The sequence below is a fragment of the Argiope bruennichi genome, chromosome 6 (genome assembly GCF_947563725.1).
Source record: "Argiope bruennichi chromosome 6, qqArgBrue1.1, whole genome shotgun sequence".
Taxonomy (NCBI): domain Eukaryota; kingdom Metazoa; phylum Arthropoda; class Arachnida; order Araneae; family Araneidae; genus Argiope; species Argiope bruennichi.
Window position 1 is genome coordinate 29,713,026 of NC_079156.1, and position 23,051 is coordinate 29,736,076.

Consider the following 23,051-nt stretch of genomic DNA (forward strand, 5'->3'; position numbering starts at 1 on the left):
CACATCTTTTCTCGCGCGGTAAAGCGAAAGTACTCTGGCGGGAAAAAGTTTTAGCCAGATCAAGAGAAAAAGTTGATGCCAGATCAAAATTAAAGTGCTTGCGCTGGCTCTGCAACATCCCGCTCCCCATTGGACACTAGTCCAACATCCTGAATTGGAAGGGGAATTATGCGGTTTATGGCTCGCAGGAATAGTCCTTTGAAGGTTTGCACCTTAACTACTCGAACAAGTCCATCGGGTCCGGGTATTGTCTTCTTTATTCGTGCCAACTTCCACTGTAATGGCTTGTGGTCGTCCTTCAATATGACTAGGTCACATTCTTTCAGGTTGGGCTGTGGATTCTTCCATTTCTGCCTCTGCTATAGTTGTTGCAGATACTCCCGACTCCAACGGTCCCAAAACTTGGATTTAAGGTGCTGGACATGGCTCCACCTGGAAGATAAACTGACAGCAGTATCTTTTTCAGTTAAAGATAGTAACGATGACCCAACCAAAAATTGTCCCTGTGTTAGAGGTTGTAGATCAGTTGGATCGACAGACAAGGGACTGAGTGGTCTTGAATTCAATATCGCTTCAATTTCGACAACCAATGTGCAAAGTTCCTCGAAGTCCAGAATTTTGGTCTTGGTGACTTTTACTAAGATTTTTTTCATAGATTTTATATTTGCCTCCCAGAGACCACCAAAGTTGGGTGCAGCTGGGAGTATGAAATTCCATTTGATGCCTTCATCGGCACTGAACCTTTGAATCGAATTGGATTTGCATAATTTAAATAGGGGGTTCAGAAGAGCATATGCTCCTTTAAAATTAGTTGCATTGTCGCTCCAAATTACTGAAGGTCTCGATCGCCTTGTGATGAATCTTTTAAAGCATGCCAAGAAGACTTCAGTTGTTAAATCAGATATTACTTCCAGATGAATAGCCTTAGTGCTAAAACATATAAATATGGCGATGTAAGATTTGATAGTTACTCTAGATCTTTTCAAATTAGGTTTCGTTATGATTGGGCCTGCAAAATCAATTCCTACCTTGTCAAAAGGTGTGGATGGAATGACCCGATCTCTTGGTAAATCGCCCATCATCTGTTGAATAGTTTTATTTTTTACTCTAAAACAGGTTAAGCATCTTTTGATTACACTTTTAACTTTGGCTTGACCAACTGGTATCCAGTATTGCTGTCTAATTAAATACAGAGCAGTTTGAACACCGGTGTGGAATGTTTTTTTATGAAAGTATTCTATAAGTAAATCTGTGAAATGGTGTTTCTTATTCAAGAGTAGAGGAAATTTTTGTGAATCTGGAAGATCAGAAAATTTTAATCTTCCACCTACTCTTAAAAGCTCATCATTATCTAAGAATACATTTAAATTCAGAAGGGGATTATTCTTTGGAAGACTTATTCTTTTTTAGACAATTTATTTCAAATTCAAACTCTCTCATTTGTATAATTTTTATTAAAGATTTTGTAGCATTTTGTAATTCTGTTACATTTAAATGATCTCTCTTTCTGTTTTGCAGAGCTGATTTGCAATTATGTAAGAATCGTAAACACCATGCAGTTACTCTAATTAATTTTCTGAAAGAAGAATATCTTTTAATCAAATCATCATCTAATGGATTTACTTTTACTATTGTTGAACTTATTAGCACATTCTTTTTTAATTCTAAATTGTCTGCGTCTTCTTTGATATTTGTTTCATTATTTGTTTTACCTAATTTAGGCCATTTACATTCATTTTTTAACAACCAATTTGACCCATGCCACCAGAAGTTAGAGTTTCTCAGTTCATGTACCGTTAACCCTCTTGATATTAGATCGGCCGGATTATAAGTTCCAGGTGTGATTCCATTCAGTGGGATTGGTTCGATTTTGAATTTCTTTAATTCTGTTTTTTACGAACACTTTAAATCTTTCAGGGTCACCCTTCATCCAATAGTAAACAATTGAAGAATCAGACCAGAAGAATCGTGTAACAGGAAAGTTAACGCACTTAACTATTTTACTGCCTAGCCTTGCTGTTAAAAGAGCACCCATTAGTTCTAATCTTGGGATTAGAAATACTGAAAAATGTGTTGAAAAAGTTTTTTTATTCATAATGCTTAAAAATTTATACACGATCGATCATTCTTAGATGAACGTACCAAAAAAGACATCGAAAGAGTCAGTCAATTTCAGTTTTATGTAAGATATTGATATAAAATCTTAAAGTCGGCAAAAGGCAAATATGTTGTAAGTGGAAATGGAATTAAAAAAAAAACCGCGGATTCCCTTCAATCTAAACCCGCAAATGAACATCTTCCCGTCATTGATATTACGCTATCAAAACTTAAGCCGTCTAAGCCGACATCTCTGAAAGAAAAGAAGGGGTATCTGCTGATCCCGACCCTCCAGGGGGCGGAAAAGGAAATCCCAGAAACACAAAACATTCTTCTTGTGTTCTGAGGGTCCCATCCTGTTGTAAGGAAAAGTTTTAAACGCAATTCGTCTGACCATATTACTTTCTTCCACTTATCAATCTACCAGGTTTTACTATTGTAAAATTAGGATTTTCAATAAACTTAAAGTTAAAAAATAAATCAATAAAATGAAAAAAAGGTGAAAGAAAAACGAATACGAACATCGCGGATCAAACCTGCGGCCACTGGTTGGCAGATCGATACTCGGTCCACAAGCGTACATACGATCCGTTGGGATAGAGAATTTAAAGCCGCATGTTTATTTATTAGTTTAAACATTATAATTGTGGAAATCCCTGCTTGAAAGCCATGTATTCACGATAAGGAATATGACTGCCATGCCCAGAATCACTGACCGAATATAGGCTTTTATTTCTAAAATATTTTTATTTCGGAAGTATTTTTAAATAAAATAGTAAAATCTTTGTAAATTCTGGTCGGAATATTAGTACTTGAAAAGAAAAATTATGATTTTCACTAAACTTAAAGTTAAAAAAAATTAAATAAAAAGAAGAAAAGCGAAAGTGAGACGAATGAGAGCAAAGCGGATCGTACCTGCGGCCACTAGTTCGCAGGCCGATACTCTGTCCACAAGGCTACATACGACTCGAAAGGATGAAAGCATTTAAAGCCACATGTTTATTTATTAGTTTAAACTCTAAAATTGTGCAAATCCCTGCTTGAAAGCCTTGTGTATACGAGAAGGAATATGTCTGCCCATGCCTAGAATCTCTGACCGAATTTAGGTTTGGTTTTGTTTGTTTTACTGGCACAAGAGCCATATTTGGCTATACTGCGACAATCAAATGGTAAAATATAAAATTTGTTAAAAAACACCCAAACACCCATTTATTTAATTAACACAGACATAGAAAGAAAATTTCCAAAAAAATGATGTGAAAATAGTTTTAACATCTTAAAATTTAAAAACTATGATTCATAAGATTTTGATACAATGATGAAACGTACAAATACACAAAAAAGAATATTCAACGCAAAAAAGAATAATTAAAAAGTCTATATGCAAGTTAAAAAGGCAAGAGCGTTTAAGAATTTAAAAATATTTGGGTGGTATCTTTCACCGACTAAGTCCTGCAATGTTGAAGACAGGGTAAAAAACCAGCACGGTATGAATTAAAGAGAAGACATTCAATTAAGATATGCCAAATACTAAAATTAACTTGGCAGCTGTTGCACATAGGTGCATTTCACCCAAATATTAGATGTTTGTGGGTAAAGCGCGTATGTCCTATGCGGAGACGTGTCAATTTAACATCCATCTCACGTATAGGATGGGCAGACCAAGGAACAATGTCCGCTTTAATAAAATGTAATTTATTTTCAATCTGCAGATCCTATGACCGAATTTAGGCTTTTATTTCCAAAATTTCTATACTTTGGAAGTGTTTTTAAATAAAATATTGAAATCTTTGTAAATACTGCTAGAAATATTAGTACTTGAAATGAAAAATTATGATTTTCACTAAACTTATAGTTAAAAAAAATTAAATAAAAGGAAAAAAGTGAAAATAAAATGAATGCGAACAGCGCGAAACGAACCTGCAGCCACTGGTTGGCAGTCCGATATTCGATCCACAAGGCAACATACGATCCGACGGAAGAGAGAATTTAAAGCCACATGTTTATTTATTAGTTTAAACTCTATAATTGTGCAAATCCCTGCTTGAAAACCATGTGTATACGAGAAGGAATATGTCTGCGCATGTCCAGAATTTCTGACCGAATTTAGGCTTTTATTTCTAAAATTTCATTACTTTGGAAGTATTTTTAAACCAAATATTGAAATCTTTGTAAATTCTGGTCGAAATATTAGTATTTGAAAAGAAAAATTATGATTTTCACTAAACTTGAAGTTAAAAAAAAATGAAAGGAAAGGAAAAAAAGTAAAATGAAAACGAATGCGAACAGCACTGATCGACTCTGCGGCCACTGGTTGAAATGCCGATACTCGGACCACAAGGCAATATACGATCCGTCGGGAGAGAGAATTTAAAGCCACATGTTTATTTATTAGTTCAAACTCTATAATTGTGCAAACCCCTGCTTGAAAGCCATGTGTATACGAGAAGGAATATGTCTGCGCATGCCCAGAATCACTGACCGAATTTAGGCTTTAATTTCTAAAATTTCTTTACTTTGGAAGTATTTTTAAACCAAATATTGAAATCTTTGTAAATGCTGGTCGAAATATTAGTACTTGAAAAGAAAAATTATGATTTTCACTAAACATAAAGTTAAAAAAAAAGTAAACAAGTGAAAGTAAAACGAAAGCGAACAACGCCGATCAAACCTGCGGCCAATGGTTGGCAGGCCGATATTCGGTCCACAAGGCTACATACGACCCGGCGGGAGGGAGAATTTAAAGCCACATGTTTTTTTATTAGGTTAAACTCTATAATTGTGCAAATCCCTGCTTGAAAGCCATGTGTATACGAAAAGGAACATGTCTGCGCATACATAGAATCTCTGACCGAATTTAGGCTTTTATTTCGAAAATATCTTTATTTCGGAAGTATTTTTAAATAAAATATTGAAATCTTTGTAAATTCTGGTCGAAATATTAGTACTTTAAATGAAATATTATGATTTTCACTAAACTTAAAGTTAAAAAAGAATTAAATAAAACGAAAAAAGTGAAAGTAAAACGAATACTAACAGCGCGGATCGATCCTGCGGCCACTGGTTGGCAGGCCGATACACGGTCCACAAGGCTACATACGATCCGTCGGGGATAGAGAATTTAAAGCCACATGTTTATTTATTAGTTTAAACTCTATATTTGTGCAAAACTCTGCTTGAAAGCGAGGAGGTATACGAGGAGGAATATGTCTGCGCATGCCCGGAATCTCTGACCTAATTTAGGCTTTTATTTCTAAAATTTCTTTACTTTGGAAGTATTTTTAAATAAAATATTGAAATCCCTGTAAATTCTGGTTGAAATATTAGTACTTGTAAAGAAAAATTATTTTCATTTTATTATATTATATAAATTATATGGTACTACTAGAAGGAAATGCTGTTGGAAAAAAATCTATTCCTTCAAAACCGTCATGGAGGGATGAATGTAAAATCTCTCTACTTGACATGTCAGGACGCAGTTATCTTTCTTTGTCTTTATATGAACATTTTCCCCATAAAATGATGCGATCGGAGAGCCTAAACTAAATGTTGTTGAAAGCCAGCGATACTTACAAACCCTCACGGAAGGACGAAAGAAGAATTATTTTACATTAAATGCCAAGAGGCCGTTATCTTTCTTTAAGTTCATATGAAAACTTTTCTCACAAAATGAGACGCTGGGACAGTGTAAAAGAAATGTTGTTGAAAGCAAATGATGCTTACTCACCCTGAAAGAAGACTGTACAAAATATCTTCTTACAAAAAGAAGTAAATTGCTCTTTCTTTGCCTATAGGAATACCTTTGTGAAGAAAGAAAGCGATGCGTTGTAAAAAGCAAAAGTTATTGTAAATGCTTCAATTAAAAAAAAAAACCCGACGGGCTTTAATCCTGACGAAAAGTTGATGGAAAAATCCTTTCACTCGAAAAAACAAAATGAAATTATCTTTTTTTTTTTTTTTTTTTTTTTTTCCAGCCGTTCTGCTATTTACGATACCTAGATGCCCTGTACAGGGAAATGAAATGATTTTTTTTTTTTTTATGAAATCATAGTACGGTATTATCTTATTTTACCCATGCCCAGCAATTTTTCTCTTGAAAAATGCTAAAATTTTATTGGAATTTAAAATTTTTGACAAAGGATTTAACTATAAAGATACTATTTATAACTCCAGAATTAAAAAGAAATATTACTTGTAAAAACATGATGCAATTATCTTCGTTTCAATATATTTAACGTTTTGGCGCTTATATGGTCCGTTAAAAAGTTTCTGATAAAGATCTCATTTGAAAGATGTCAATATTTACGAATCCTGCAAAATAACTGAAAATAGAAGATCTCGCATCAAAAGAACAGATGAAATTTGTAACTTTAATAGAAAATAAAATCTGGTTTAAAGAATTGGCAACGAATTAAATTTATTTACATAATGAATATAACTTTAAGATTTATTTTATTAATTTCTATATTTTGCAAATATTAAGTAATAAAATAGCGTGTCAAGTAAAATTCCATGAATTTATATTTGGATTAATTTCCTCATATTTTAAATTCGAAAAACTGAACAATTATTAATGAAAAGGTTCATTTTAGTTTAACAAGTGAAAGACATTCAATTTTTATCTTTTATCAATGTATCTTTGTCGAAGCCATGCTGGATGCAGCTGAGCTTTTCAGCAAATAGAAAGGCAGCAGGCAAGAATAAGAGAGCTTGAGAAGTCATTAGGAATTTCGAAACCATACAAATTCAGGAAGGAAAAGGCCGATCCAACATTTGGGTTTGCCACAGGTCAGAGTCACCATGGGAAAATAAAAGTCGTTTATTAGTAAAGGGGTGTATGTGATGGGGCTTTAAATTCTTGACCGTTTCACTTCGAGTTTTCAAATTTGACCCTGTTATAATTTGTAGGGTATAAATGTGCACCTGAGAAAACTTTTGCTAAAATGTCCAAAAATAATTTTTACTATTTTTACAACTTTTAAAAGTCGAAGAAATTATGTTGTAATTGATGGCTATTCAGTTGTAAAATTTTTGATCTTCATTTAATTAACTTTTAACCGCATTTTTAAGTATATATTTCGCAACGTTTTCATTGCTTCTCTAAAAACTCTAAACAACAGGCCAGATTTTCTCTAGTATGCATAAATCCAAAATTAATCCTTTGTTCGATGGAATCTTCTTACCGAATGCATATAAGACTAACTAATGATCCTTGAATTAAACCTTAACATAAAAGAACGGAAAGAGTTCTGGGTACTCGGGATTTCGAATTCTCGATGAACTTTTTTATATATGAAATGATTTTACACAATTTTATTTCACAAAATCATACATAATGGACTATGAAATGAAGAAATTTTTTTAACGTCAGAAAAAAAAAAAAATGGAAAAATTAAATCCCATTCTTGGAAAGAAATTTTAACCTAAAATAGAAAATATTAAGAACACTCGGCAATAACTATATGACAAGATATGTCATGATATTCACTATACAATTTAATCTTTTATTTCCCGAAGTCCTTATTCAGTCTGAGTCGAGAGCCTTGAAGGAATATAAAATACTAATTTATAAAAGGATTTATGAACTTGCGAAATTTCGAATTCTTCGTAGATTCTTTAAATGAAGAGAATTTATAAAATGTTTTTGTTTTATTTCAGAATATCAATTTGAAATCGGTATTATGGATACAAGAAATGTGAGTCACAATTTATTTATATAATAAAAAATTTAAAACATTATTTGTGCCATAAATGAGATTCGAACGTTTCAAAACCAAAGCGCTTAAGTAGATCGATTACCTCTAAACACTAAAATGCAATTTCACCGACGCTCCTGTTGTTTTCTTTACCCATATCATGTCATAATCTTTAACCAAACTTAATCAAAGATCTTGACTGAAAAAAAAAAAACTGAAAACAATTCCTATTATAAGGAATTGCTTTCTGAGTTTCTACTATTTCAAATCTCGGTGAATACATTAAATGAAATGATTTTACACAATATTTTAATTCGACTTCAATATATCCCTCGTAAATCTACAGTATGGTCTCAAGAAATGTAAAGAGGAATTTTTCATACTATTCAAAGCAAAAATAAATAGATGAGTAAATAAAAATTTAAATCTGCTATTGCAAATTTCCTGTTATTACTTGAGAACATTTAAGTCATTGTTTGTCTTAATTAATTAAGTCGTTAACCAGTTTGAAACCATCACGTGACTATCAGATTAAGCTTGCATCAATGTTTAGAAAAGCGATGTTTTTTTTTTTTAAATCTCAAAATTGTTCGAGCTCCAAAACTTTTTTTCCAGCTTGAAAAATTAAAAATAATATATATATATATATATATATATATATATATATATATATATATATATATATATATATATATATATATATATATATATATATATATATATATATATATATATATATATATATATATATATATATATATATATAATATATATATGTGTGTGTGTGTGTGTGTGTAAGCATATTAATTTTCTGAAAGCAGATGGCAGTTTCGAAGACAGTGAAGAGACTTTCGATTTTCTTTTTGATGTCGTTTTATTTCATCCCGGGGAGGCACGCATTATGTACAAGCAGAAGCGACGGGCACACACACAAAACAGAACGACATAGAGCAAAATGAGGGAAAAGCTGATGGAAATTTTATTCCTGGTCTTATATAACATGAGATATTGATAGGGAAAATATTTCTTCCCAGTGCTTGCATACAGTGAGATTTCGATAAGGATTTTCTCAACACGTGTCGAACCAGGCAAGAGAAACACGCGTATCTTTTAGAAGAATTTGCTTGGCTGTCAATTTCCTATCCCTTCATTCGGAGTGTGGGAACGCTTTGATTTTAGCCGATTTAACAATTTTACGAAGCTTCTGTTGAATTAATTAGGTAGAAAAAGTGGAATGGAATCAGGAAATAGAAGAATATTTTAGAATGAAGTTAATATGGGTTAAATTGAGCGAAAAATTAAGGATTTAATTAAGTTTAAATTAGATTATAAATTAACATTACACACATGTACATATATATAACCTAATTAGTAAACTGATCAGTAACCTAATTTTATTTTATGGGTTGAATAGGTTTGTTCGTAATAAATTCGTTTATTTATACTTCTCTAACATTTGAAATATGCAAAATTAAAATTCTCAGATACTGTTTTAAATCTTCTCATGCTTAGATATGTTTTGATTTCTATAAAACACATTTTCGTTTTGTGTATGTTGATATTAGAATATATAAACCAAATGAATCAAAGCATCAGAGATTTCATATTTAAAATTTTACAAATGATCTGAAGACAAGACTGTAAAACTGTGCGAATTTTTGAATCAAATCTGAAGAAATAAAAAAATGCACTTTCTTTAAATTTTGCATTTTTTAAATGTAATATTTTTACGGCAAACCGCTTTTTGAAGTGAATTTTTAAAAAGGAAATATACCGATATTTGAAATTAAGAAGTCAGTATTCACCGAGATTCCTCCCATTCTTTGACAGATTTTTATTAAATTGTTTTAGATGTAATGTTCACAAAAAAAGTTCAAATATTCCTTTAAAAAAAGTAACAATCGTATGTTTCTGGATTATAGCATATCATATTTCATCTCTAAAGTAGTGGAAAATCTAATTTTCTAGTTTGCGAGAAAAGTGGGATTTAGTAGAAAACAGATCTATTTGCAACCTGCAATAATGGTGAACTAAACAGTTTGAGGTCTGATATTATGTCTAATTTTTTTTTTAAAAAGCAGATATTAATTTTTTAAATTATTTTTTGGGATATTTATATTCTCCTTAAGAAAACATGTATAGTAGAAACATTTTATTTCTTGCTTTTATACCGTAATTTTCCAATTCATTCTGCGATAGCAACTATAATTGGGAAGACAAAATACTTCGAAATTATGTGATTTAAAGAAAAAAAGATATAGAACCGATATTGTGCAAAACGCTTTTTCTTTTAACTTTTTATAAGTATGAATAAACATGCGAGTATGTTAATATGAATGTGCTTGGGAAATAAGATATTTTCGTGCAACAATTGTTTCAGAGCACTTTTAGAAGCCATGTGTGTTGTTGTTACTTATGCACTTGTCGTAGACGATCCCGCTGATAAAGTCATTTGTTTAAGCCGACTTTCGTGCAGCAACTTCTGAGGGTAACGGCCCCTGAGCTCCCAATGGCAGAAATTTGACTGCTAGCTCATATGATCATAACACCCACACGCTCGCCTTCACAGCTTTTTATAGAGGGTCTCTTTCACACACCTTACAGATAGAGATTAAGGTAAAGGCAACAACGCCCGAAGCGGGCCTCGAACCCGGGACGTTCAGATCACGGGGCAGACACGCTACCCCTACGCCAGGACGCCGGCAGAAGTATGTGTTAGATTGTGATGACTATAGATGCCACTTTTGAAAATGAAGTTGCATTCATTATAAATGAAATCTTGAGATAAAATGTGAGAAAATGAGAAACGGTCCAAAAATTTGTACTCGTAGAAAACTGCTTGTAAAAATTTACTACTTGTAAAACTTTAAATTTCAGACTCATCAACCCGACGTGACAAGAAAATTCCAAACAATAGTTTTTTTTTCTTTTTAAAGAATCAATTTACACAAAGCGAAGACGTTAAAACCATATTATAAACAAAATATAAAGTACAATTTCAAAAAATCCTCGATTGCTTGGAATTTTCGAGTAGCGAGGAGTCATTACTTGGGCGAAAGTCCGATCATTCACAGAAAAATATAACTGGTTTGAATCCCTGCTTGAAGGTAACCCTTGATAATGTATTAAGGCCGATTTCATTTTTTACAATTAAAACTTTGTATTTCCCTAATTGAGTTTAAAGGATCAATTAACTAACATCAAATGGAATTAATTGTATGCTGAAAATCTTTAAGGAAGGCAACTTAATTATTAACAATATTTTTTTTCGTACCAATTTGATAGATTTGCTTTTCTTTAGGAAATCAAAGAAACATACAAAAATAGATAAAATATATATATAAAAAAAAACAAAAAAAAACAAGAAATTTCTTTGAAAATTTTCTTTAAGAATACCTGAGATGGGAGAATTTAAAAGTTTTTATTTATTACTACGGTTTATCTTTGAGTCATTCGAATCCTACAATTAAACACAGAACAATGCTTCATTTCCAGCTTTGCCAACTATACGTCTCTAAAGCATTTCAAGTCAATTGCAACATCGCATCTTCAAATTCTGTCACTTGGCGAAGTTACAATGCGCCAAAGTGAAATTTTAAACGTGGGCTGCTATGAATGTTTAGAGATAAAAAGCAGAAACAAGTTCAAAAAATGGTGACCTTTCTAAATAAGGGTTGCCACTATTTTACAGAAGTTTTGAAAATTGGGGTTTCTCACATTTCTAATTTGATTGTGATTGATATTGTATGTGATTAATTTATTGACTCTTAAAGATGGTTTATACTACCAATGTGAGTACTGATTTTTATTTTTATTTATTCTTTCGTCTTATTTGTTCTCTATAAATAATAATTATTCTAATTTTTCTTTCTAATTAATGAAATTAAGATTAATTTGTATTTCAGCTAACTTTTTTCTTCAGCTTTTACTGATGAATTATTTTATAAATCCTTTCTGTCACTGAAATTTTTTTTTTCATTTTTTCGTGCAAGCACATGTTTTTTGGAAATAATTTTTCTATGAAGAATAAACTTATTGCTTAGCATTTCGAATTTTTATTAAAAATAATTAATTTACCATTAGAAATTATATCAAATGCAACCCAGAATATAATCAATAACTAAGTATATGGTAATTATTTTTCCAAATTTGTGGAATAAACATTTTTGTAAGGTCTTGAGGAAGCTGTTCTGTTTCAAAATATTATTTTGAAATTGGTTTGTTATTGCATATCTCAGTACATTGCTCTTCTGAATGGATGTTCTGATGTTCCTGAATTTTCAGAATCTTGTCATGCCTTGTTCTTGTTTAAGGTTACTGTCTTTTTATTACGTTCACTACCAAAGCTAGATACGTACGTATGTATGTTTGATATGACTATGCCTGGGATATGTATGTTGTAATGATGACTTTTGAATCTCTTATTTGCGGTAGAGATGGATCGTTTGATGAGATTTTAATCTCTTTATGACGTATCTGGCGTGATAATACATTTTTTGATTTGTATTTGTATATTAAAAGGCTTATCAATTGAAAGTCTGATTCGTTTTGTGTAGTTGAAGAAATGTTTCAAACAAAAGCTTTTTTAGTACATAATTACGAATGGTTTTATTCAATAAAAATAAACTTTTTGTATTAAAGTTTGTAGCAGAAAATTCAAAAGATAATTAGGAATTAAATAAACTTCATAAAGGTAATTAACAAATTATATCCGTATAATTGTATGCGAAGCTGATTAATTGAACAGCAAAAAGGTGTTTTATATTAAAGATTTTATAAAGAATTTTTCGACGTTTTAATTAAACTTGAGCCCATTTACCTCAAGTCATTAATCGTGTCTCAAAGCTGGTTATGTTTCAAACCTCGAAGCAATTGAGCTCTTCGATTATTTTCAGTGTATTACAGATTGGATAAGGAGATTGAGATATCATTAAAATGTTGAAGGCATTATAAGATCCTTAGCAGAATTAGCAGCAATATTATTGTCTTAATACGGATAAATAATAATCAGATATTCGAGATCTGACAGTTTAGCCTTTCGTTCTTTCTTTTTAGTTTCTTTCCGTAAAAGCTGAGCTTGGGTGGGCTGGTGGTAGGTCTAGGCTTCGGAACCGTAGGGTTTCAGGTTCGAGACCCGATTCCACCGAAGAACCGTCTTGTAAGCTGGTCTGGTGCACGTTAAATCCGTCGGGGCAAAATGTCCTCCCGCCGGTGTGGTATGGAAGTTTGGAGAGGGGAACGGTTCAGGTGTCGTCTTCGTTATTTGACCGCGGCTCAAAATGACGAGGTCCGTCCCAAAATAACCCTAGTATTGCTTTGAAACGGAATGTTTATTACTAAGCTATTCGTAAAGAGCTAATGACACATTTGTATGACCATTTCCTATTTTAATCTATTGTAACTTTTCTCAGTAATGACTGGTTCCTGTTTACAACAAGGAATATACTTTATTTCGTTGCCATTGAAGTATTTGCCATATGAGCTAATGAAAGCCGAAGGATTTCACTTTTGAAGCCCTTTGGCTACAGTGGGCAGTGCTCCGTTGTTCAGTTGCTTGCTTATTTCATAAATTCTAAGAAACTTTATAAAGTTGTCAAAGAACTATCCACCTTCAGCTACCAACCATTCGCCCACTATATTTGGTTCATTTAGTCGGATGCTCTTTGAGGTGCATCTTATTACACCAAATGAAATTACTAATCAAATTTATGCTTGCACAGTAAAGCATGCTGATTCGCTAACTATGTTAAAAAAAAGGGTGAGATCTTTTCAGTTATTGAGGCTGTGGGTTGTGTCAAGGTTTTATTTTGTGATTTCTCTGATGGTTTTTGTGGTGAAGCGACCTACAAAAAATATATCTGGGATTCTTCAACATTCCTTTGAATCGTTGACGGGGAAAGTGGGCCAAGTCTTCTAGCGCCAGCGATGGTTATTTAGGTTTTCTAATTATTGAAATATATAGATAAGATTTCTATTAATATAATTTCAAATAATTATAAAACTTTGAAATAGTTTTAAACGAATTGCTATTTATTTTATTTAACAAATAATCGTGTTTCATTGATCTCGGTGGCGTTATGGTAGGGTCTCGGCATTGGAACCGGAGAGTTTCACGTTCGAGATCCGATTCCACCAAGAAACTTCGTGTAAGCGTTTCTATGCACGTCAAAACCGTTGGAGCGAAACGTTCCCCCGCTGATGTGATGTGGAAGTTGGAGAGAGGCAGCCAGCTAAGGTGTCAGCCTCGTCAACTGAGCGCAGTTCAAACTTGCGAGGTCCATCCCAAAATAACCCTAGTATTTATTTAAAACAGGACATTAATGTAACTGAACTCTAAATCTAATTTTAAAATTTTTTTTGCTTTCTTGAATTTTTATGAAATTTATTGTCTTTCAGAATTTGCTATTTCTATTTCATCTGTTTTATGATATGTTATTCTTCGGAAAATAGATGAGATGGGGGAAAAATGAACAATCTATAAAGAATATTTTCTTTCAATGCAATCCTACTGTTCAAATTTCAGGAAAATTTAATTTCGATCTGGTAACGAGGCTGCCTATTAGATAGTGCAATCATGATCCACAATCAAAGGGTTCGAAATCTTTTTTTGTTGTTGTTGAAAAGCATTTTGCTATGGCAACTTTTCATTATAAAAGAAATTTTTAAGTTTGCAAGATTTTAGTTTTTCCTCATTTTAATTTGAAGGAAAAGAGATTAGCAGGCACTGCTCTTGAAAGTATTAAAACTTGCATCAAATTGAAAGTAATCTAATTTGTATTAAAATATTGCGCAAATAACGAATTAATATAATTCTTAATTTGCACAATATTTTTCATCAAAATTTATTGATTTCATTGATACATTTAAATTAGTTTCACCTCTTATCGCATTTGAAATATTGAAAATCAAAATTATAATCAAAAGATTTCATTTCAAACCAACTCATTTTTTTGATATCCTTGAATTTTAAAACCCACGTTTTCGGTGTTTTGTCTATTGATCTGCAAATGTACGAGCCAGATAAACCAAAGCGCAACAAATTTCATAGATAAAATTTGACAAAAGGTCTAAGATCGAAATTGTAAATCGGTCACTTTCTGGATCAACTTACTAATGGAAAAAATGTACTTTCTCTTAAATTTTGAATTTCTTTAATGTACCTTTAAACGAAAAAAAGTTAGCTGTTACCAAGACTTCCACAACCTTCTTACTGTGCTTTTTATTAAATCGTATATTTAGATGCAATGTTTTCAAACAAGTTCAGATACTTATTAAACGAAAGGAATAATTATATTCCAACTTTAAAATTATGAAAAATAATTCTTTAGCTTATAATGTCGGATATAGTAGAAAAATCTATTTTCAATTTGAATTAAAGGTGAGCTGAAGAATTGAGGGTTGATTTACGCATTGAAATTCAAAACGGTTGCAAATATTAAATTTTAAAATTATTTGTTGATGCAATTATTCTCAAAAATATATGTACGACAGGCACATTTTAATTCTTACTGTTATACAGTAATTTTTGCGATCGCAGCTGAAATTGGGAGCACAAAATATTTCAAAGATGTGACTGTTAATATATTTTTATTACGCAATGAATTTCATTGATTAATGAGTAGTAGGAATTTACCACTTGAAGAAATAAAACTACCCCCAATGATTTTATAGAAAAAAATAGATATTTATGCTGTAATTGAAAATATCTTGTTCTTTGCGATTTCTTATTTCGAACATTCTTGATGTATCTTTCAGTTAATTTGTTTAAAATTCAGGTACATATATAAATCTGTTTCATCCGGGAATCTAACAAATGGTTGCCACTAGGAGACAGACAATCTTTTCTACAACATGCATAAATATAATTTACAGTATAAAACATAATTATATTTATATTTTTATGTTGAATTTTAAAAGTTTGGAATATGGATAAGATTTGAGATCAAAACATATTTCAATATTGCCAATTTGTAAAATTTTTTTCCATATTGGAAAAAATTGACGAATTCCCTTTTTTAATTAAAAATTTTATTTCATTAAGAGATTCAATTGGAAATTGTTTTATTTTAATTTTTTCAATTTGAAATCAATTATTTTTATTTTTTATTATATAGCTTCAGTTGCATATAAATGATTAAATCGTGTGTCCATCTTTAATAAAGTTGTATAACTTCATGGTCTTCCTTTCATTATCGTATTTCGATCAATTTTAATCAAAACGATTGCGAATCGATAAGTTAGGAATGCCAGAACCTATCGATATCGCTTGAATCGCATTTCCTGTTTCGGAAAATGGCAAAATCTCAAATATCAATTTATGACTACCAAATGGCAAATTAATATTTTTTAATGTGCAAAGTGGATGGAAAGATATCGAAATGTTTTATAATGTGATAAACGTGTGCAGGTTTGAGATTCGAACTCGCAACGTTAGGGTTCATAGACGAGTAACAAAGCCACTAGACAAAAGTGTACATTCCTTTCCGTAGGTTATCTGGCTTATGAAGTTATTACCACAATAATTTAGAGATGTGATGAGCGAGGATAGAACCTGGGACCTTGTGGTTCGCATTCCAGTAACTCAACCATTATGCAAATAGCTCGTGCAGCATAGTTGTTAACTGGCTTATATGCTATTCACCACAAACGTCTTATGAAAAATATCTTTCAAATATAATTGTTTCCATAAATTTTGGACTTCCGCCACATTTCTTAAGTTGCATGTATTTATTTTTTGGTGCAATAAACAGGTTCATGTATTAAGTGAATAATTAGGCATCGAATTATCTTTCCGATTGCAATGGGTTAAAACTGCTCCAGGCGTCTAAATCCCCTTACATATGTACAAATATATTTTGTTTCCTTGTCGTATAACTAATAAGTGGAGATTGGTAATTTTCGGGGTCAAGTTTATGAATTTGAAACAGACCAACAAGAATAACTGGACGCATAAAAATAAATTTGTCACAAAGTGAAAACTTATTTCTTTGCTTTTGTTCTACTTGAAGGATTAATTTATTTAAATTTATTTTTCTCTTTTTGCAGACTGAAAACGCTTCCCTTAGGCCTTTCTCTGCCCTGCTAACACATCGCGCTCAAACACAGGGTAAGTTGAGTTCCATTTTTAAATTTTTCACATCAAATATTTCAGCGACATTTTGATTTATTATAACAAATACTTTCCAATATGTTTAATTGGTTTTGTTGCCTATTTTGGTTCATTAAAACAAATATTTTTCAATATGTGTATTTGGCTTTGCTGCCCGAAGCGTTTAATTTCTTGAATGCGTACTATACAAAGTATCTGATTAATTATCAAAACATTCTTCTCGTTATTTTTATAAAATCTAAAAGCAATGGATTTCCTGTACATGAAATGAAAAACAAATGCGCTAGTTTGTGGGTATCAAGGTATAGGGAAACTAAAAATACTTTTTAAAAGCTAGTAAAAGTATACTAAACGATTATGTGCAGAAAATTTTCTTAGGAGATGGTCTGCATTTTTAAAATTGGGCTAACTTTAAATTATTACAAAGATGATTTTTTTGAATTTAAAATCGTAATATCATATTTGTGCAATAATAATTTTTGAAAATGCTGAGGAAAAGTTCTGTTTAATTATGACGCTTTCCAAAACAATTTAATAACACGTCACGTTTATAACGTTTCCCCATATTCGGATGAAAGCAAAAGTTCTTATTCCTAGTAGAATTCGATGCAAATAGAGCATCCCTATGTTTATTTATATCTCCGTGTTTTAACTCGTTGTTCACTGTGCGAGAATAACCTGTGAATCGCCCCTAATGTCTTATTAGATAATTTCTTCTACAATTAAGAGATCACGAGTTAAGATTAGAATTCAAATTTAAAAAAAAAAAACATTCCCCATAAATATTTTTATCTTTTCGGAATTTTTTTTTTTTGTGTGTGTTATTTGGTAGTTTTTGATGAAATGTTGTGTGGATGCTGTGTCAAGTCACTCATATAGTGTACACTTTTATGAATAGGAAAGATTAAGAACGCCTTATTACTTAAAGATATTCTAGTTATAAACCTAGTGCTATGCTTTTGATAAATGTTTTCAAAGTTATAAATACAGAAACTGTTTTCAGTTTTTAGTCGACCACATTAAGAGAAATATTTTAGTACTGCTATTTTCGATTAACTATTAGTTACCATAGCAGAAGCTATTTTAAATATTTCTTTCGCAATAAACTTGGAACATTCTGACTGATTGATTATGCATGTATAGTGGCGAAATTAATAAATGTAAATTGTTGATCTATCGAGCCGGAGCTTTCAATAAATAATTTTAAACGCAGTCGCGTCATTCTAAATCTATTATGCGGTTCAGTGGCTTTAATTAACTATGATCTAATATCTAAAATATATTTTCTAACTCAAGAATCAGATATGATGAAACACACAGACATTTATTGACGAACACGAAAGCATGCACGAACACAGATATTCATCGTTACATCTCTAATTAGACATTACGAATCTGAAATAGCGGAGAATAAAAAACGTATAAAAGTTCTAGAAAAATTACGCGTGCTCAGGTTTACATGGCAACTACAGCTGGAAAGGGAAAATGGTGTCTCTAAGACGGAACATAAATAATTATATCAAGATTATTGAAAAGGAGTTGCAAGATTTGATTTCGAATTGAATTTCAAAAAATTGCTGAAATTTGTTTTGTGTTTATGGCAGGAAACTCAATTCATTCTCTAAAGAGAAAATATTTTTAAAGTCGCATTTTTATATTTTCAGTTTTTAAAGGACGAAAGAATGGACTGAACTTAAGTTCTTGTACTGAATTTGGGAATTATTCTCTTCTGAATAACGAATTCCCTCGAAAATGTTGGTCTAGTTATGTTTAGAATATGACATATTTTTGCATGATTCAGTATTGCTGTGTGCTCTGTAAATTATATAATTTGAACCAAATACTTTAAATAATGAATACAATGAAATATTTGAACAAAATGCATCAATCAAGATGCTATATTTTGCTTGCAATATCTTGATTCCTTTAGAAGAATGTGCTTTTGTTTACCGTGAGTCTTGCCAAAGTTTTTGATACAGAATCAGTTGAGAGAATAAACGTTCATTCGAAAATTATAAGATGCATTTGAATGCCCCCAAAATCTCGCGCAGACTCTTCCACTTTGTTTCCAACTACTTCCAATCATTTGGTAATCAGTGTTGAACTTAAGAGGAACCGAAAATAACTTCCTGCTCCATTTAACAATGTCGGGTAATCTTTGTCCTCTTGGTGACTGACTCATAGTATCTTGGCTATACACCTGATAAGTCACTAAATAATTTTATTAATTTTTCCATAATTCGTGCGGCTACAGAATTCAGTGAAATACTAATATCTCCCTTTCTAGGCAACTAAAATTAGCATAAGGCAAACTCTTCTAACATGTATTGTTTGACAACTGATTCTAAGTCTTTGCGCATGCGTTAGGATGGGTTTAATTCGTCAAAATAGGGATAAGAGATGAAAGGAGATGTTTACATTTAACAATAAAATTCGGATTACACATGGACTGAATTAAAATATTATCAGAAACAACATGGTACCCGCATACACGTGGAAAAAAAGTTTGAATAAAAAATATCTATTGGGACGAAAATCAAGTTCAAAGAATGGCGAAGAATTCCGGAATGCGCTCATCCTTCCTCGTCTCTCCCCTTAATGAGATAAAATCGTCGAAAAGTGGTCGTCTCAGAATACTAAAACGAAAAACACCAAGGAAGTAACGAGTATCTGTAATAAAGTGACTATGCTGAAATTATTGAGACGATTCCAGTGACCATTGTGGCGAAATATACAAGATAGGAAATTCAACTCAAATAATAAAGAAGATTGGCTAAAAAGTCGAATTCGAACAATTCACGGTATATTATATTAAAAACAATGGAGAAAGTTTTATTGAGTTATTTGTTGATGTAGTTGAGATATTACAACAAAAATTATGAGCTTTCCATAACTTGAGAAAGGGCACGACTTAAATGGAAAAATGTATTCCATGTCATCTATTGCGTCTTTAAAGATTTTTAGTATTTTTGGTCACTTTTTTTCATTGCTTAAATTTCCCCTCGTCATTTCTAACCTTTAGAAAAAACCCTTTGACATTAGTTTCATAATTTTAATCCCAAATTTCTTTTTACTATATATCCTATTTTTCTCTCCACGTTTTACTATATCTTACTATTGAGTTATTTTTTTTTTAAATTTCCTTTCACCTCAACGGTGTGATGACTAAGAGTTGAGTTTTCACACAAACTCTAAGTTCAATAACAAATTGTTTTAAGTTGCGCGTGAGTATATTTTTGCTTGGTCGTTGCACCACAACGGTAACTGTAACTTGTCTTATTAAAATCAGTATAGTCACTATATTATCGACATGTTATTTCCCTGTCTTTATGAGGCGTCATCTAAAATGTAAAGGACTTTAAAAGACTTTATCGATTACCTTGTGTTGATATTTTAAGGAAAATTGTTTTTACTTGGTGCGGAATGAATGACGCAGTGGTAGAATTCTATGAACTGAAAGCGAAAAAATCGCAAGTTCGTATCCGATTGCTGCCAAGTTGCCTAAAACTTATTTAGCTATTGATTTACTTTATTTCTCATTTGTTCTTGAATGTTCTTATAATTTCTGTATCTTTCTAAATCTGGAAGATTTGAATCATTTCGTCTTTTGGATAAAAAGGGGTGCAAGGTTTATTTCCTTGAATATAGTCTCGAGATGAGATTAGCGAGTGCATTTTTGACTTTAGTTAACAAACGATTTGTCTACGCTAATTTCATCTAAGCGACAATATAAATACTATAAATTGTTTGAAAAAACAATAAATAATGTAGTTGCAATTATTTTAGTCATAATTTCAAGAAAATTGTCCATTGTTATTTTTTTTTACTACGAGATTTCTTTGCCATTGCCATGAGAAGCACAATGCAGCATATTGACTTGAAAGATAAAAAGCAAGAACGAGATCTTGAAATATTTTGAACTCATATAATTTTAGAAAAGAATATCACTTCAAGAGCTTTGCTCAGTGTAAGAAAATAGATAGCGCAAGTCTGAAGTTACGGTTAAGCTGGTATTCGAGAAATTTAAAAATATTTAGAACAAAGTTAATTAAAAGTATTAGATGTGCTTGTATATACCACACTTTCCTCATTACTTAGTAATGCCGCGGTGAGGTCTCGGCTTAGGAACCGTCGGGATTCAGGTTCGGACCCGATTCCATCGAAGAACCGTCGCGTAAATGGGTCTGGTGGACGCTAAATTCATCGGGTCTAAATGTCCACCTGCTGATGTGGTGTGGAAGTTTGGACGGAGGTTGTCAAATGTCCTTGTCATCTGATTTCGGTTCAAAATTACGAGGTTCGGCCCAAAATAGCCTAGTTTAGCTTTAAAACGGGACGTTAATATAACTCATTACTTAATAAAACAAAATCATTTCTTTTCCGCCTAAAAATGTTGTGATGTAGTTTATATATAGGACTGTAAGAATAAACAAAAGAAATTATCATGAATATTTATTAGGCGATCACCCTTCCTTTTCACGATCATGCCCTAGCTGGCAGCTTGAAAAACAAGTAATCACAATAAAAATCAAAGAAGATCTTTCATATCCCGAAGCCAGGCGTAGAGTTCAAGTACAAACTCCTATTCCTGGTAAAAGTTACGCTTCTGCTGTCCAGAACACCTTTTGCGCAAATTGTTCGTGTAGTAATTGTGTAAAATTTCACGCCGATTCAAAGCCACCTGAAAATATTAGGAATTCTGATTCTGAACATTCCAACAATAGTACACTTGACAGACCTAAGAAATCACAAAAGAAATTGAAGAAAAAATTGCAAAACTCGCTGACGTTGAAGTTAGCAAAACGCGGTATTTCAAAACCGGAACTGCCTTCAAAATTGAAAAAGTCAGCAGCTAAAAATTCCGACGCAGGGTATAGTCCACAAGGACTTGTCGTCAATATTTGGTGGCATGTCCAAAAGTCCAGATTGCCTTTCTCTCCATCCATCAGATGAGGATGAGGATTTGCACATGAGTTGTGAAGTTTCCGCAACTCTACCACATGCACCTATTAACTTACCTGCAATCCCGAATTCTTAATGGGTACCTTCATTTCTTGGAATTGTCGCGGCCTTCGGTCCAAACTTTTTGACATTAAGACCATTATGAACACATTTCATCCTGTTTGTTTTGGTCTTCAAGAGACCTTCTTGAAGTCCAATATTCCAATTAAATTACGCGGTTATAATTGTGCTCGGAACGATGCAGACACTGAATCTCATAGTTCGGGAGGGGTGTGTATCTTCACCTCTAATATATATCCGAGCACACCTCTCACTTTACAAACTTCTCTACAGGCTGTGGCTGTTCAAGTTCAGACACGAATTTTGGTCACAGTCTGTTGTATTTATCTACCGCCTCACGATGTCATACGTCAGCAAGATCTTGACCAGTTAGTAGACCAGCTTCCTAAGCCTTTTATTTTATGTGGCGATTTCAATGGACATAGCACTTTGTGGGGTTCAGATAGTACAAACTCTCGAGGGCGGCAGATCGAACAGTTTATAACAAATAACTGTATCTGTCTGCTCAATAATGATGAGAAGACGTACTTTCATGAACCCACACGTAGCTTTCATAGCCTTGATCTAGCCATGTGTTCTCCTGAACTCTTGCCATCGTTGACCTTTACAGTCAGCAAAGATCTACATAATAGTGATCATTTTCCTATTATTGTCTCCCATGCCCACAGCGGCGATGCGACTCCCTGTCCTCCGTGGTTTCTATTCCAGCGGGCAGACTGGGATAATTTCAAGCAATTGGCAGATATCACCGAGAACATGATCAGTACTTACGACATCACGGAAGCAGTACAAAATGTCATTAACTGCATAATAAGCTCCGCGAATGCTACTATTCCGAAGACTTCCCCACGTCTAAGAAAATTTCGTAGACCGTGGTGGAATGAAGCTTGTCGCGACAGTCATAAAAACCAAAAAAAACGTTGGAGTATTTTTCGAAGGTATCCGACAACAGAAAATCTGATTGCATTTAAGCGTGCCAAAGCTCTTGCTCGTCGCATTCGTCGTCAAAGTCAGAGAGATTCTTGGATAAAATTCGTATCCTCCATTACATCCTACACTTCCAGTAAACATATGTGGAAAAAAGTAAAGGCCGCTAATGGAATATATAGTGAAACCTCCATTCCTGT

At 32.4% G+C, this 23,051-nt stretch overlaps 1 protein-coding gene across 1 annotated transcript; it reads right to left on the minus strand.

Moving 5' to 3' along the window:
* Positions 1-359: 359 nt before the first annotated feature.
* On the minus strand, positions 360-22,519 carry LOC129971694 (uncharacterized). The gene is made up of 2 exons (XM_056085671.1): positions 22,453-22,519; positions 360-1,351 (listed from the first exon to the last, which is right to left on the minus strand). The coding sequence occupies exons 1-2, from the start codon at positions 22,517-22,519 to the stop codon at positions 360-362; spliced, it is 1,059 nt and encodes a 352-aa protein (XP_055941646.1).
* Positions 22,520-23,051: the final 532 nt, after the last annotated feature.